The following is an 18,070-nucleotide window of genomic DNA, read 5'->3' as shown; positions in this document are numbered from 1 at the left end:
GCCGCTATGGAAAACAATATGGTGCTACCTCAAAAAATTAAAAATTGAACTTCCATTTGACCCAGTGATCCCACTGCTGGGAATATACCCTAAGAAGCCTGAAACACCAATCAGGAAGAATATATGTACCCCCATGTTCATAGCAGCACTATTTACAATAGCTAAGATCTGGAAACGGCCCAAGTGTCCACCAGTAGACGAATGGATCAAAAAGCTGTGGTACATATACACAATGGAATACTATGCAGCAGTAAGAAAGAAAGATCTCTTATCCTTTGAGACGACATGGAGGGACCTGGAAAGTATTATCCTAAGTGAAAGAAGCCAAGCAGAAAAAGACAAATACCACATGATCTCACTTATATACGGAATATAATGAACATAACAGTCTGAGGAATACAGTAGACCCAGACACATGGAAGTAGGGCTCAGACTGATATCCCTCAGAAGAGGTGATGGGGGGTGGGGGGGTGGGAAGAGATAAACCACAGAACTTATATGCATGTATGCATGACCAATGGACATGGACAACTAAGCCGGGGACAGGGTGGAGGGGGGGTGGGGTGGGGGTGCCAATGGGGTAAAAAGGTAAAATATCTGTAACAAAAAAATAAATAAATAAATAAAACTAAAAAAATAAAAATAAAAATAAAAATAAAAGTACAAAAAACCTTATCTTGGACTTTTGTATAATGGTAAACTGCTAAAATTTTAGTTGTTGTCAAACTGGGGAATTAAGAAAGGGTGAAACAGATTTGTTTCACCTTCTTTTTAAGTATAATTTTAATATCATTAAATATCATTGTTACCAACAAATTTGAGACACAGCAGAATTATATTTTGTATGGTGTGTGTGTGTGTGGAGGGATTATGTTCTGTTCCAGATCTTTATATAAATGATGTGTATAGTATTTTTACAACTCCCCATTTCTTAGATGTGTCATATTTTCATTATTTAAGAGTTGAGGTGAATTCGCTTTTTAAATGTTGAATTATTTGATCAGAAATTCAAACTATAATTGATAGTATAAGAGGTCATTTTATGATAATTTTCTGTATATCACAGTTAAAGTACTACAATCTGGATAAGGAAAGGAGATATACATAATAATGCTGCAATACTGGTGGTACATTTTTGAAAGAATCTGTTAATGCATTATGGGGTCCAGAAGGAATAAAGTAAGGAATGCAAACTCATATTCCTGTTAGTGCCAGTTACTGTAAATACATAAAGGTAAATAGATAGAAAATTCATAGCATATATTCCATCTAAAAAGAGGCGGGCACAAATCAGTTTCAGTTGACAATGTTTATAGTGTGGGTCAATATTGTTAGATTTTTTGCTTTATCAATAAAAGTCCCAACTTTTAAGTATAAACTCTATTCATTAAAAAAAAAAAAAGCAGCATTGTGCCAGACAAACACTATTTGTTTATAGAACAGACTCAATTGTTGGACTAAGAAATCATCACTGATTTTTGTTTATACATTACTACATTCTATACTTCCTTTTATGTCTCAGTTCCAGTATAGACATTGATAATCGTACTTTTAAATCTTTACGAGTTTTGACAGTTGTGAAAAACTCAAATTGTAATAAACAATAATTTTAAGGTGCCTTACATTATTTGGCTGGGTCACATCACACATAACCTCAGATTCTGCATCAATGACGTGATATCCTTCTGCTGAGCTGAAGAAAATCTTTAGTCTTTTTTCAGAACCAATAGCCAGGTCAACTGTCACTGGCTTATGACCAAGTGTTGGAAATACCTGTAGACATAAAAACAAATATGGCCAAAAGGCCAACAATGACACCCTAAGGCAAAAATTCCCCTGCCCTTTGATTAAAAGGTTTATAAAAGCCAGGCGATTGTCAAAAATTACACAATGTATTTAGAGACCTATGTATTGCAACTTTTATTAGGTCTGGTAAGGCAATGAGAAAATCATTATATTTGGGTCTTAAATATTGACTTTCCACTTGAAGATCGACTCTCTAATAATCATAAGATCCTTGTATGGTCCTGCACCCTGTTTTCTGTTTTTAAATGTCTTGCCTTGAGCTTCAGCAAATGAAGTAGCTCATCTGGTCTCTTAAAATGGTTTGCTGGATCAGCTGCCTATATTTTTGCCAGTATTCATATATAGGCTTCATAGGACATGTAATTTCCTTCAGAGTCTGCTAATATATCAATGCATACTTGGTAGGGAATGAAAAAGGCCAGACATGTTAACCTACCATAGACTGGATGTACTCTAGGCTCCTGTGCTTGCTAGTTCAAGGAAACAAAAAGGCAAACAGGATTCATTACCCAAGTTCAGGTCACAGTGGAGGACTGGGCTTCACAAGACTCACCATACTATACTCATGAGGTTTTATTCAAGAACTGGAGTGAGGACTTGAATCAGGAACTGTGTATCAGACCAGACAGACTCTTAGTACTTATCTTCTTTGCTTTCCAGATCCATATCAGGCAGCTCTGACCAATCAGCAGACATCAAAGAACAAACCCACATCCAAATACTGAAAGCTGACCCAAGGTCCAATTTAGGGAGATCAGATCAGGGATGTGATTTTTGTCAGGGCAGGCCCAGACTGTCTGCATAGTATTCTATGTTATTTATAAAAGAACATATATATTGTGCAAATAGACACTGAGGGACAGTCATAAAAATTAGCTTATTTTTATTGCACACATGTGATGTTTTGGCCTACAAAATATACCATGTGAAGAGATCCTGACCTAAGATACAGAAGTATTTCATAAATACCTGAAGGAGGTCTATCATGATGTGTTCTTATCAGCACTTAAAAAACAAAAAACAAAACTGTAGATGGACCAAATTGGCTGGAACATTTGCTAAATATATAGATTTCAAGGCCCCACTCTAGACCTACTAATTGGCCTGGGGATGGGTCTGAGATATAAACGTATAACAAACGCTCTAGATTATTCTAATGCACACTCAGATTAAGACTCTATATAATGCTGCTAATTTATTAATTAGTCCTCATTACTATAGAATAAGTATAAAATAATCCTATTTATGTGGAATTCTGGAGAATTATAAAATGACAATACAGATAAAAAGAGTACCCCATATGAGATGTTATTAAAAACTCATCAGTAATTTAATAGTTTGGGATGCCAAATGGTTACCTTAAGAGGCTGATCCATAGGAGTTCAGTTAAACCATATAAAGATAGAAGTAGTATTGGTAATCCAAATAAGCCTAACCACCATGCCTTGCAATAGTTCTAGAGAGAAATGTATTTAGAGTTTCAGCTGAGAAGCAATATTGACCTACCTTTTCCTCCTCAGCCCCATCTGTTGTAGCCCTGGTAATTAAAGTATTTCTCTTCCTTCATCCCTCTACCATTGGATTTCCTCTAATATTGCCACACCTTTCCTTCCCTTCCCTTTGCTCTCTACCCCTCACTAAAATCAAACAGGGACTTTCTCAGCTTCAAGTCATTGGGGTAGCACACAAAGTCTATGTTGGGACTCTAGAAGATAATGTCTTCATGTTTACTATAAGAATCAGAGTGAGGAGCTGGTGGGAAGTCCTCTGAGGGATGGGTCAGGGATTTCCCTCACACTTTCCCTTGCTGTAGTGCCTGTGAATTTTCTTAAAAAGGGGGTTAAATGATAATGATTGACATGATATATTCAAATTAAAATAACTGTAGAAGAACGGTATATATTTCTGCTACTATATTGAAAAATACTTTTCTGTTTATGATTTTTCAGAAGAAAAACATTATCAAAGGGAAAAAGAGACCACTCACTTTAATAGCAGTGCTTTCATCAAAGGACTTTGGTGCCCATGCATAAAGGTGAATTGATGATTTCAAAGCAATTGCAATATATGTTGTTTCTTCATGTTGGACTACAATGATAAAATACAAAGAAGTAACAATGCCACAAAGTTAACAAGAACACTTAAGTATTTGTATTTGTTATTGAAAATGTCAAAACCACATTTTAAGAGCACAGATTATATATTTTTGAATAGTTATATGTTTACAATTTGATGCCCCTTAAAAGACAACAATATTATTGCGTAGCCTTCAAGTAAATAATACACTGTAAACTACAGAACATTGTTCAAATAAATTAAAGAAGCCATAAATTAATGGAAAGACTTCCACTGTTCATGTATAGGTAAACTTAGCATTGTTAAGAGGGCAATACTCTCCAAAGTGATCTACAGATTCAATGCAATCTCTCTTGAAATCCTAATGACTTTTTTATGCAGAAATGCTGATGCTGGTTATGAAATTCACATGGAATTGGAAGAGGCCCCACATTTAAACAATCTTGGAAAAGTAAAAACAAAGTTTGAGAACTCATACTTTCCAAATACAAAATTTAGTACAAGCTACACTAATCAAAACAGTATAGGACTGACATGAGGATAGGCATATAGATCAATGGGGTGTTTTTGGGAGTCGTCTATAAATAAACCCATACATCTCTGATCAATGACGTCAAGATCATTAAGTTGGAAAAGAATAATCTTTTCCATAAATGGTACTGAGAGAACTGAATATCCACATAAAAAAGAGTAAAGTTGGACCCTTTATCTTACATCATTCAGGGTAAGGCAAAATTAGGTTTACAGTTGTTCATATGGAAAGTAATATAATTACTAATAAATAATAAACCGAGAAAAAACTGTTTTTCATGTATTCACAACTGTAAACCTACTTTTGCTCCACAATATATATAAAAATTAACTCAAAATTAATCAAAGACCTAAATATAAGAGGTAAAATTATAAAATCCTAGAAGTAAATATAAGAATAAATCTTTATAGCAATGAATTCTTACATTGGACACCAAAGGCATAAATAACATGAGAAAGATTAGATTTAATCAAAATTGAAGCTTCTGTGCATTAAAGTACACTATCAAGAAAGTGAAAAGACAACCTATGGAATGGGAGAAAATTTTTTCAATTATATACTTGATAAGGGTCTAGTGTACAAAATATAAAAAGACTGCTTACAACTCAACAATGAAAAGACAAATAATCCTAGGAACATACACAAATGGTCAGCAAAAACTTAAAAAGATGCTCAATAGCATTAGTTCTCAGAGAAATGCACATCAAAACTACAATGAGATGCAACATTACACCCATCTAAATGGTAAACTCAAAACACAGACTGTAAGTGTTAACAATGATGAAAAGAAAAGAAAATCGTCATACTTATGGCAATGTAAAATTGTACAGTCACTTTGAAAAACAGTCTGGAAATTAATCCCTTATCCAATATATCATTGACAATTATGCTCTCCCATACAGGGGGTAGCCTTTCCATTTTGATGATTATATCTTTTGCTGTACAGAAGCTATATATAGAGTACTCATACAACTCAACAAAAGGAAGACAAGGAACTCAATTAAAAAATGGGCTGAGGAACTAAATAGACACCTCTCCAAACAGGACATACAAATGGCTAAGAGACATATGAAGAAATGTTCAACATCACTAATCATGAGAGAGATGCAAATTAATTGGGCTCAAATTTAAAAGCAGAGCCTAGCAGCTGTTTCTAAACAAACGCCTCTCACACAAACTGCACTTCAGGGAGAAGGCTTCACTGTACTCCTGACATCTAAGCCAGCCCTTAAAAAGGAATTTCTGGAATTGAATTTCAACCAATAGGACTAAGGCTTTCTCCATCCAATCAGAGCCGTACAGCTATACCCTCATCAGCATTTTCACTGACCAGTCAGGGTGGCTCCATCTGATCAATCAGGACAGTGCCTTTTGTTCCAATCAAACTACTAGGATTTTATGTGCTAATTGGCATCTGGATGGACCAATTAGGGACTAGGTGTCAGGACTTCTATGTATATGAGACAGCTACCCTTTCCCTTGGAGAGCACACTTTCCCTTTCTATCAAAGACTAAATACTGCATTTTTCTAGATGTAACTGTAACACATAAGACCATACCAGAGCAGGTAGAGGAGACCAGACCAGAGAAGATCTGTCTAGCCTGAGAGGGACCTACCCCCAGGGCTGCTCCTCCCAAGGTCACATGCCCAGAGCCTTGCTCCAGGGCCTCCTCACAGCTATGCTATTTTACAGTCATGCTGCTTCATAATTGAACTGCAACACTGTTGAGCTGTTCCACAGCTATGCTAGCCATGTTGTATCACAGTTGAGCTGCATACACTGAATAAATTTTCCTTTTTCACTGCACCCCAAATTGGAAATGCCTATTGGCATTGAATTGGAGCCAAGGACCATCAGTTGACATTACCTAGGATTGTGAGGAGAATAATGTGAATGTAAGACAACTTGAATGTGCAGTGGTTGCTAAAGGCTATCGGGTTTTTTCTTGGGGGGGATGATCAAAATTAGATTATGGTGATGGTTATTACACAACTCTATAAACATACTAAACACCATTGAATTTTATACTTTTAAATTGGAACATTCTACACTATATAAATTATTACAATAGAGTTTTTATTAAGATAAAAATATAGAAAAAAATATGCTTGTTCACAGCTAGACCTTTTGGCTCTTATGGGATATGTTGTCCTACCTGCTAGATTTATATATACTCTGTGCTAAAATTTGTCTTACTTGGCAGTGACATTGCTTCTGTCCTCTCTAACCAGACTTCATCTGAGACCAATATATAAGGTCTCTCTCTCTCTCTCTCTCTCTCTCTCTCTCTCCCCCTCATACACACACACATTCTTTTTCTTTTGCACTGTTCCCAATATGGTCAAAGAAGAATGATTAATAAATCCCCAACAAGCAAAGGGAATCTTCTGTTCCATCTGTCAGTAGGACAAATGTTTTTGTTTGTTATGAGTACTAGGATGGGTTGAAATGGGTTCAGCCAGGAAAACTAGAATTAGCTTTTCCTTCTGCCTACTAGGAGCACAGATTTACAAGATGGTTGGTTAATTTTGTAAACTCTCTCTTATTGAACTAAAATATTTACAAGTTGGTAGTAAGAAGTTCTGTTATATAAACTCCTGGGTTAACATCAGGGTATATCATTTACCTCTGGCTACCAAATTTACATAATATAATTTGAAGGAATGTAGTGATACCTAAAACTAAAAGAAAGTGATGTATTTACTTAATGCACACTTTGGGTACTCATCGTCTCTTCAATGGTGTTTATGTAAATATGTACAAACATATGAAATTCTATCCTGGGAAAGTCTTTATATTCAGAGCAAAAATGGTCAGTCAGGATAGAAATACTCTGATATAACTCATATTATATGATTATAGCTATGTCTTATTTATGTCACTAGTTCTGACTAAAGAAGCAATTGGGAAAGAGGAAAGTAGAAAATGAAAGCTGGAAGTAGAGGATATTTGCTTCAGAAACAGAACAGAATAGGATAACATTACTTTCCAGTTGTTGACAGATGATAGCATGATTCTAACACTGTGGGGTTGCTATTCCATTTTGTAGTGAACGTATGTGAAGAGGCAGGGGATATGAAAACATTCTAAACAGCCAGAAAATATTTAGCAATTATATTCATGAACCTTGACAGTGGGAGCAAGAGCTAGGAGACCATAGGAGACTTCTTTTTGACTCATTGTAAAGTTTCCTGATTAGTGTTAAGAAGAACTTGCTAATAAAAATAAAAGGAATTGTTATATGATTATATTGTATTGCTGTTTCAAGGAAAGGTCACGTCATATAAATCTATTTGCATGTTATTGAAGACATATCAAAGAATTTATATAGTTGAAGTTATATAAAGACAGGAAAATAATGTTTTATATGGACTGATTAGAGTAACTGAGAAGAAAGGTAAGAAGTTAAACCAAATTTAACTTCAATAGCCATTTCAGTCAATCAATATTTTCTCCATAATAGCCATAATTGTGGCATAAAAAACCTGGAAAATGTTGCAATGAAATTCACTCATTTTTGTATATGAAGTTGCAACTTTTTTCCTTTCTCTGACTTTCACAACAATACACTTCCATTCATTAAGTGAAGGGAAGCAATATCTGTACACTTATAGTAAATATGAAATAGGACTTACGAACACTGAAGTGTTCACAGCCTGTCAACTTATCAATAGCTTTATAGGCTTCCTCTGTCTTTAGCATTTCTTCTTGTCTTCTCTTACTTTCTGGATCATCATTCAAAATCTTGTTCCTCAGCCAGGTCAAATGATACACCCGAAGTCTATTTTTATGGCCTGGTAAAACAAACGAACGAACGAACAAACAAACAAAACCAAAAAAAAAAAAAAAATGATAGTGTTTCAATCTATTTTTTCCATATATTAGAAAGAAAAAAAGTAAAGGCATTTTGCCTTTGCAACCAAATGTTTACATTAAAGTAAAAAGCACTTTTAAAGAACTATACTGCATCAGTCTTCCCTTCAGAGTGTGGAAATGTGATTGCAAAGTTTCTCACTTCCAAAAGATAGTCAAAGTATCTACTCTCTATCTATGTGCCTGTCTGAAGTGAATGTAAAATATTTATTTGGGACAAGTTAAGACTGCCACTGTGCAGGCAACATAATTACCATCCATTCATTTGTACCTTGTTTTTTATCAAAGTCATGACCCTTCTAGGATTCAGAGACCCAGAAGCAGTCCCTGGTATTGCATATGTATGAGAGGGATGTTAGACAATCAGGGACAGTGGGATAGATCTCTCTCAGCTCTTTTCATTTCAGCATACTTACAAAATAGTTGAATGATTTTATTGTTATTTTTTCTCAACAAAATTTATCTTCAGTGTTAATTTTCTCATTGTAAATCCCATCAACTTTTTTACAATTCCTTCAGGAAAAACAAGCAATAAAATTACATATTTCTTTTTATATATAGTGATTTTATATTCATTTTAGGGTTTATGATTATAAAAAATTTTGGCCCAATAATATGATTCTTATTTATGCAATAAATCTTCAATATATTTTACGTGGTACTTTTAAAAGCAGTGTTAGAATTCAGACATCTATGTGTATTGCTATTCTATTCTTTTCAAAAAAAATTTTTTCTTCATTGATTTTAGAGAGAGGAAGGGAGAGGGAGAGAGAAATAGAGACATAGATGAGAAAGAACCTCAATTGACCGCCTCCTGCATGCCCCCCACTGGGGATCAGGCCCACAACTTGGGCATGTGCCCTGACTGGGAATCAAGCCTGCAACCTCTTGGTGCATGGGTTCACACTAAACCACTGAGCCACACTGGCTGGGCTGCCATTCTATTCTTAAATAGTAAAATAAATTTTTACTCTTAACTATTACGTGTCTTTATACACTGATGTTCTCAGTACTTTTTGATGCAAAAATAATGCACATTTGAGAGAAACTTAAACATTAAAAATGTCACATTTGGGTTATAGGAAGCTGGGTAAAAAGTAAAGAACTGTGGCCCTGGCCAGTTTGGATCAGTGGTTAGAGCATCAGCCAATGGAACAAAGAGTCCCAGGTTCGATTCTAGCCAAGGGCACATACCTTGGTTGTGGTTTATCCCCGGCCATGGTTGGGATCATGTGGGAGATAACCAATCGATGTGTCTCTCTCACATTAATGTTTCTCTCTCTATATCTTTTCCTCCATTCCCCCCTCCCACTCTATCTGAAGATAAATAGAAAAATGTCCTTGGGTGAGGATTAAAAAAAAAGTTTTGTCCGGCTGGTGTGGCTCAGTGGTTGAGTGGTTGAGTGTCAACCCATGCACCAAGAGGTTGCCAGTTCGATTTCTGGTCAGGGCATATGCCCAGGTTGTGGGCCCGATCCCCAGTGGGGGTCATGCAGGAAGCAGCCAATTGATGTTCTCATCTATGTTTCTATCTCTCCCTCTCACTTCTTCTCTCTCTAAAATCAATATAGGAAAAAAAAAACTGTGTTATCTAGCCATCCAGTTATTTTCAGAAGCTAAATGTTACTTCAAGCAATTACAAATGGATGACTGTATAACATGATCAAAAAATTGTGAAGTGTTAGCATCTATAAAGGATTTTATTCTCTTACTAAAATTTAAAACAAAGTTAATCATATTTAGGAATACACATAAACAATAATTATGCGCAATATGGTTATTAGGTATAGACAGAAAGCATGTAAACATATATAAATGACTGTGAGTAACATCATTTTATTTCAGACTCAAACCATTTAAAAAATGTTTTTCTATTTCTTTTGTCTACCATCATTGGCCTATAGTCAGCTTTAATGCTAGTTCTTTCCTTATTATTTAGTAATCAAATTTAGTACTAACATCCATTTACTTGCTCTCTCATATTGAAAGGTTCAGGTACAAACTGACCAAATCTAAGAAATTCAGCTGCTATATGTATGCTAAGAGTAGAGAGGCCTTAGGGGATCCATACTAATTACTAACCCTATCTATAGGCCCTTATGATAAGTTTGTGCCAGGGACAACATGGTTTTATTTTTATCTAATTGTTTACTTTATTGTTTTTTGCTTCAGATACATCACAGGAAAGGTATATAGTGGACGTTAATGTGGTCATTTGTGTACAGGTGGATAAAATTGTGAGTTATGAAGTAGGAGGTGGCTACTCAGAAAATACCTGAGCCCTAGCCTGATGGCTCAGTTGGCTGGAGCATTGTCCGATACACCAAAAGTTTGTGGGTTCAATTCTGGGTCAAGGCACAGACCTATGTTGTGGGTTTGATCCCTGTTGAGGCAACTGGTCCATGTTTCTCTGTCACTTTGATCTCTCTCTCTTTTTCTCTCTCTCTCACTTCCTCTCGCTCTAAAAAATCAATGTAAAAACATATACTCAGGTGAGGATAAAAAAAACAAAACAAAAAACAACCTGAAACAATGCAGATGCCATGGCTTTTCTTATCATTGACCTAGGTTGGGTGTATTATAATAAAATAAAGTTTGTTTAAATTATAAATAGGTAAAAAATACTGAATGGAAAATCTGGTGTCCCAATTAAATGTAATATTTAAAGTGCTTTCCTATGAACACTTTCTCCTGAGAAAGTCTTTAGCTCAGTTTGCAACCTAATTAATCTGTGTAATTACTTAGCTAATTTTAGTTCTTAAACGAACCAGAAATGGTAATCAGCAAATTGAGTGGCTCTACAACTTGAATCTGACGGAATGGTCTTCGCTTTATAAGTTTTGTAATATCTGCCTTTCCGCTTCTGTCCAAAAGGTATAGATTAGATCGGGTTCCCAACAGCAAATTCACTCCTGTTTGTATATAAAAAAAAAGTCCTAAATTAGTTCAGATTATATTTTTATAATTGACTTTATATTAATATTTTTTCTATACAAATGTTCTGATTTATGTAAAGGAAACATCATTTTAGGCTTATATTAGCCTCATTCTGTTTAAAAATGAAATCTCTACCAACAGAAGAAATTTCATCAGAATATGTACAAATATAGAAAATAATGCCATCTGAGAATATTGTACTTTTTGGTGTCTAGTGTGCCATCTTACAAATAAAACTATATGTATAACTCAGCACCCTTAGTTGTGTCTCAAACTTTATAAAAATCAATCAACCCCTTGGAAAGTTACCATTCAACACTGAAGATGTCTAGCACCTTCAAAGACTTAAATTCAGTTGATTTCTCATTCTTAACTGTAACTAAGGGGTTTTGTGTTTTTAAAATAATTATATATAAACTGATTTAAAATGGAATGCTTCTGTGTTCATGCATATATTTTAAAATTTACATTACTAAATGTCTATGAAATTAATCCCTACTTTTATGTACTTCAAGTCTTATGCTCTATTATTTGTCTGTGGATTCTAGTCAATCAAATAGAAGCATTGTTTTTATTTCTTACTGTAAGTACTGTTTTAAAAGACTAGAATGACAGGACTGAAATAGAAGATTGAAGTAAAGTTAGAATATACTTTAAACCACTGTGGGAGTTTTCCTCCATATCCTAAGACACTGGAGAAAATCAGCAAAGTAATGTAAGAAAGAGTACTTCAATATCTTCCTTCTACTTGGAGAATATTTGTACTCCAAGGAGGTATGAGTAAAGGCATGGGTCCCTGCCTTCGGTTTTCCACTCTGTCCTTTACCAGTTCTCTAAGTAATGACCAGGCCAGTGGCAGATTTACAAACTGCATTTTATTCCTACAGGGGAATCCAAGAGGGAGAGGAAGTGCAATTAATTTTTACTGTAATCTTGTTTTTCAAAATATTTTACAAGTTATAGAAATTAGTTACTGGACATAAACTGTGTAGTTGCCTGACTGAAATGATAATGAAGGATACTTGGCTTTCTTGAAATGTGACACATTTTAATAGCAAAACTTTGAGGATGTAAGGTTTTTCCCTAAGTTGTTCAATCCATATAACTATAATGTTCACTACACTGCTCTATTTTTAATTTAAAATTCTATTCCATGTTCAAGCATACATTAAGTAAAATATATGAAATTGAAAATTGGAGGTTAGTATGTACTTTGGATATCTCCCCTTTTTGTGTTCATGTATTCTGTTTCATTTATGATACAAACTGGTTTGTGGTAAAATATTGTCTCAGTACTACTAATGTGGTTATAATTCATTTTTCTGAAACAAAGGACTAAAAAAGTCTATCAAAGACATAGTAGAAACTTTTCCAACAAATTATCAAGATTATTTTAAGACAAGAACCTACAGAAATTTGCTTGCAATATCTCATTAAATATTATGTGCTACATATCCTGTTATATTAAAAAATACTAAGCTCAAATTAAAAAACAATCATAACCAAGTTCAATTTTATATTTCAGTTTAGTTATTTCAAGTTAAAAAGAAAAATAGAATAAAAAAGGGCTGGGAGTGCCAATTCAAACACCAAACTACATTCAGTGAAGATAAATCAGCAAAAAGGGGCAAAGTAACTACTATAAGTATATCTTTGTTTTCTTGGTAATGACTTGCTTATAGCAAACAAATGTTTTACAACTATGATTTTTTACAACTTTACTACAAAGATAAAATATAATCTTCAAAAGAGCAATACCTCAGTTTTAAAAAACCAAACTCACCCCACAAAGAACCACAGTATATCTCAGAAGTGAATTCCTTTTCATACATGTGGATTAGTGGTTTTTTACATGCAGGAGAAACATATAGTGGGTTAACATTGACTTCAGAGTTTTTCTTAGGTGATTTCTCAGGTACTTCCACTAATCCAGCACGTACTGTGAAGAAGTAAGGAGAAGACATGGAAATTACTAGTGTATACATCATATATGCTTAAGTGTTTCCACAAATAAGACACAGCCTAGATAAGTTATTTTTCCTTTATGGTAGGTATCATTTCTGTAACTCCTAAATGATCAGATAACACAAATCATGACAGTTAAAATACATTTCTGAATATAAATGTATTTCAAATTCCTGTGATTAGATTGCAAAAAAAAAAAAAAAATCCAGATGAGGGACTCGATTTCTCAATTTTAGTACAAATTTAGGTACCATAAAGACTCAGTGGAGAGTAGATTTTTAAAGCATATGTCCAAATGGATTTATGTCAACTGAATATCAGAATTATTTAATTCTTTTCAGATCATGAACCAGTGGTCCAACACAGTATTTAATATGTGAACAGACTGCAGCATTTGGAGATTAAACACACTTACAGATGGCACTGGCAAACTCAGCATTTGCAGTGTTCCAAGAAAAATTGGAAGGAGATGAGTGATGGGCAGAAAAACCTGATTCTGTTGATGCTTCCGATATGTCTATACTGTCATTCTCATCATCAGGTACTGTGTGTTCAGCACCTGAGGCAATGGCGTTTGAGGTCTCACTTCTACCAACTGACTCCTAAAAGATGAAAAGTTAATTTGACTATATTAGGAGCTTAACAGTGAAAGAAATATATTATTCCTGGGAGATATTTGAAAAATAGAATACAAAATTTGTTAACATCTATAATTCTGCACACTTATAAAATGCACATTTACCAGATGAACTCAACAATTTTATCTGAAGAGAGATAAACTACGTTGAGATAATTTATATCAAAAGAGAAATTCAAGGAATCTGAAGTTTCTGGCTATAAAATTTGGAAACTTAACATTTGTGGAATTTTTAATATGTACCAGGTACTCTGCCAGACATCTTATTTACATATCATTGTGGTTCCTTACAACAACTCCAAAAGTAAGTATAATTATCTCCATTTTACTTCTAAAGAAACTAAAGCTTAGCAAAGTAAAACATATATATATATATATATATATATATATATATATATATATATATATATTTTTTTTAAAGTCATAGAGATAAGTAAAGGGGCCAGAGTTTGAAGTCAAAGTACGCTTGATTCCAAAGCTTACATTCAGCTATGCTATACCCAAAAGCACTTGAAAAAATTAAAAGTACCAGTGTGGGTATATTGATTCCACTTTGTAAAATTGCAGAGCTAATGATGGAAAATCAACCAACACGAACTCAGGAGTGTAAACATGCTTCAATGAAAATGTAGCCAGCTTCCATTAACTTACAGAGAAGAAACTCAAGGATAAAAGCCACAGTATGTCACAGATTTTGTGTGGAATGCTATATCCTGTGGAAAAAAGAAACCTACCAACTGTTTTTTGTAAGCCTGTGGTAAATAACAGTAATTAAGGACATATTAAACATAGTTCCTGCGTTTTATGAGTTCACAATGTAGTGTGAAAGAAGAGCATGTAAACAAATAACCAAAGTACAATGTCATAAGCAATAAAATGAAACTATGGGCAAAATTCTTGCAAGCACAGAAGGAGTATATAATTCTGCCTTGGGAAGTTAAAGATGATATATGAATTGGATCATGAAGGATGAGAAGATCACAAAGAAGAGAAGAGATGAGGGGTCAGCCTTATAAACAAAGTTAGGAGCTTATTCAAGGGCATTAATTCATGAAAGAGCATGGCATCTTAGGAGCCTATTTGTGATATGACAATAGATTGGGGAAGTAGATTGGCATGATATTTCCTCTGTCTGGAATCTCACCTGTGTCTTCAGATATCCAATCACTTTCCATTTATCAAAAATTTGCTCAAATATTACATGCTCCAGAAAATTTTCTCTGTGATAATTCCTATTGATCAAGCATCTAGAAAGCTTTCTGAGTATTTCTAAACCTATTTGTGAAGTCAGTAAACCTTTTGTGAATGACAAATCATTATGTAAGCACATGTTGTTACTTAGCTGTTAATTGTACGTGTGAACAGTTCCTTAAAACACTAAAAAGGAATCTAGCAATACCACTATAACAATTAATACCACTATAACAATTATACATCTAGCTATTCCATTTCTAAGTATATAGTCCAAAGAATTGGCACTCCAACAACAGATACTTGTATACCGATTTTTACAGCAGCATTATTCACCATGGCAAATAGCCTAAAACAACAAGTGCTCATGTACAAATTAATGGATAAACAAAATGCTATATATTCATAGTATGGGATATTATTTAGCCTTAAAATGGAAAGAAATTCTGACATACACTAAAACATGAATGAACTTTGGAAATATTATATTAAGTGAAATAAGATAGACAAAAATGAACAAATACTGTCTGATTCTACTTATACAAGGTGTCTAGACAAAACTAAGAATAGAGGTTACTGAGTACTAGGGAGAGAAATAATAGAAGAAATGTTATTGTTTAATTTTGGGGATGATAAAAAGTTCTTACAATGACTAGTAGTAATGGTTGTACAACACTGTGAATATACTCAATTCCACTGAATTCTACACTTAAAATGGTTAAAATGGAAACTTTTGCTATGCATATTTTACCAAAATTAAAACTTCCTAGAAAAATAATGTATGTGTTAAGAGACATTATCCCAAACATGTGATCTGAGTAATAAAGGCAAATAAAGAAGATGTTTTTGCTCTGGAAATAAATAGAAACCATCCAAATTAGAAGAATTTAAGATCCACCTACAGCTATAATTAAAAATGTTTAAGGCTTTGGAATGGAAGTTTAAAATATACGTAGAATGGCTGAAAATGTGACATCACATGAAGAAACACATTCATAAGAAGAGGGATTCAAATTACCTCCTGTTGATGTTCAAAGTCCTGAAATGCTGGTCTCTCCAAACCTGGACCATCTCTTACTGAGCAAGTTTCTCCTTCACTGAGCTCAAGGACTTCACTCTCTTCATTGGTTCCACTAACTCCCCTACCTCTATTACTCTCCATGCCTCTTCTCTTGCTTCCTATATTGGCTCTCTCTCTTCCATGATCTCCAATAGCTGCATTGTCCTCATTGGCTTCATATCCCACATGGCTTCTACTGGTCCTCTGGCTTCCATAGCTGCTGCAGATTCCTTCTCCTCCAACAATTACATCTCTACCATTTTGCTTCCAACTTCCACCTCTGCCATAGCTTGACCTGATAACAAGATCCAGTTAATGATTGGGTGAAAGCAATCCAACAAAAACATGTCTGAAAGTCAGGAAATTAAACAGAATCAGAATGTGCTGTGTACATATGTACTATCTCTAAGCACATTTTTGCTCTATGTGAATACTGGTATGATATAGGGAAGAAAAATATCCCTGTGTCCTTTAACTCTTAAATAGTGAATTAGCCCTGGTCAGTTTGGCTCAGTAGTTGGAGCATCGATCCACGAACCAGAGAGTTCTGGGTTCGGTTCCTGCTAAGGGCACGTGCCTCGGTTACAGTTTGTCCCTGGCCCCAGTTGGGGTTGAGTGGGTGGTGACCACTCAATGTGTCCCTCTCTAATCGATGTCTCTCCCTCTCTCTCTCCCATTCTATCTGAAGATAAGTGCAAACATGTCCTGGGGTGAGAATAAAAAAAAATAGTGAATTAACACCATAGCCATCATTAGTTCCCTGGCTACATGTGGATGGCAGATGGAATAGAAATTTAATCCTTTATTAAAAACACACATTGGTAGAAAGAATATGTATTTTTTTCTTAAATAATGAACTATTTTGTGCATTGGCAAATTCACAACCACATAAGTGATCAAACCCATATTCTTGGCTCAATTACAATGCATCTGAATGATTCTTCTTGCACTATATCTATTTTATACTAATGCTAACATGTGCCTTGATTTTGTAATATGTGTATTGACTACTTTGCTACACAATCCCATTGATTGGTCTACTACCACTAGAAAGTTCAATAATATAGATTTCATTAAGTTAAAACAGTTATTTAATTAGTTATGAACACCAAGCTAACAAAATATCTCAATGATCTTTTGCATAAGAGAAATCATAAACATGTACCTATTATAATTCTAAAAGCAGATTTATTTGGCAATGGAATTCCTGGCAGATTAGTTTAGTTGACAAAAAAGAAAAAAAAAATCTGTTATGTCATATATATCCCCCAATAACATTTAACTTGTAACAAAACAATATATAGATTTCAATATTATAAAGAAAACAATTCTCCCATGGTTATTTGATACAAATGTAAAAATGTAGTATTGTAACTAATCTTCCTTGAGAGCAGTTTAAATACAAACCATGAGCATATTTAAATAAGAACACACTGTTTATAGTAGGAGCAAGGAACTAAATATATACAGCAAAAAACTGGTAGCCTGCCAAAAACTATGTCACGAAATAGAATCACTTTTAGCAGCTACTTTAAAAAAAGATAAAATTTAATGAGTACTGAATTTAGTCATAGAAATTTTCAGAATTTCAAGAACAATGCCATGTTGGTAAGTTGCAGCCTAAATATATCAAGTGAAAGTCAAATTTTAAATCATGTTTAAGCAAATTTAGATATTTTATTTGCAAATGCTAGGGCTTAATAAGTAGAACATTACTAAATTTGTCACTCCATTTCTCATACTTATTGCAGTTTCACAGGGTAGGATGATTCAGTAGCATTAATGTTAACAGATGATTTGGGGTGGTGAGCACACAATACAGTGCACCGTACAGATGATGTGTTTTGGAATTGTGCATCGGAAGCCTATATAATTTTGTTAACCAATGTCACCCTGATACATTCAATAAAAAGGAAAGGAACAGAAAAAAAAACTAAAGGAGCTTTTTAAATCAAAATTAAAGAACTTAACAAATACTTGAATATTAATAA

At 34.2% G+C, this 18,070-nt stretch overlaps 1 protein-coding gene across 1 annotated transcript in view; it reads right to left on the bottom strand.

The window, feature by feature from the left end:
* The window catches only part of NRK (Nik related kinase), a 205,818-nt gene that overhangs the window by 21,904 nt on the left and 165,844 nt on the right, over nucleotides 1–18,070 (bottom strand). The window contains 8 exon segments of the mRNA XM_036271468.1: nucleotides 1,624–1,773; nucleotides 2,061–2,203; nucleotides 3,790–3,894; nucleotides 8,052–8,210; nucleotides 11,058–11,201; nucleotides 13,010–13,165; nucleotides 13,607–13,793; nucleotides 16,038–16,374. Of these exon segments, the coding sequence (XP_036127361.1) occupies nucleotides 1,624–1,773; nucleotides 2,061–2,203; nucleotides 3,790–3,894; nucleotides 8,052–8,210; nucleotides 11,058–11,201; nucleotides 13,010–13,165; nucleotides 13,607–13,793; nucleotides 16,038–16,374 (1,381 nt within the window).

Source organism: Molossus molossus, unplaced genomic scaffold (genome assembly GCF_014108415.1).
Source record: "Molossus molossus isolate mMolMol1 unplaced genomic scaffold, mMolMol1.p scaffold_m16_p_2, whole genome shotgun sequence".
Classification (NCBI taxonomy): Eukaryota; Metazoa; Chordata; class Mammalia; order Chiroptera; family Molossidae; genus Molossus; species Molossus molossus.
This window is presented reverse-complemented; position numbering and strand designations above follow the sequence as displayed.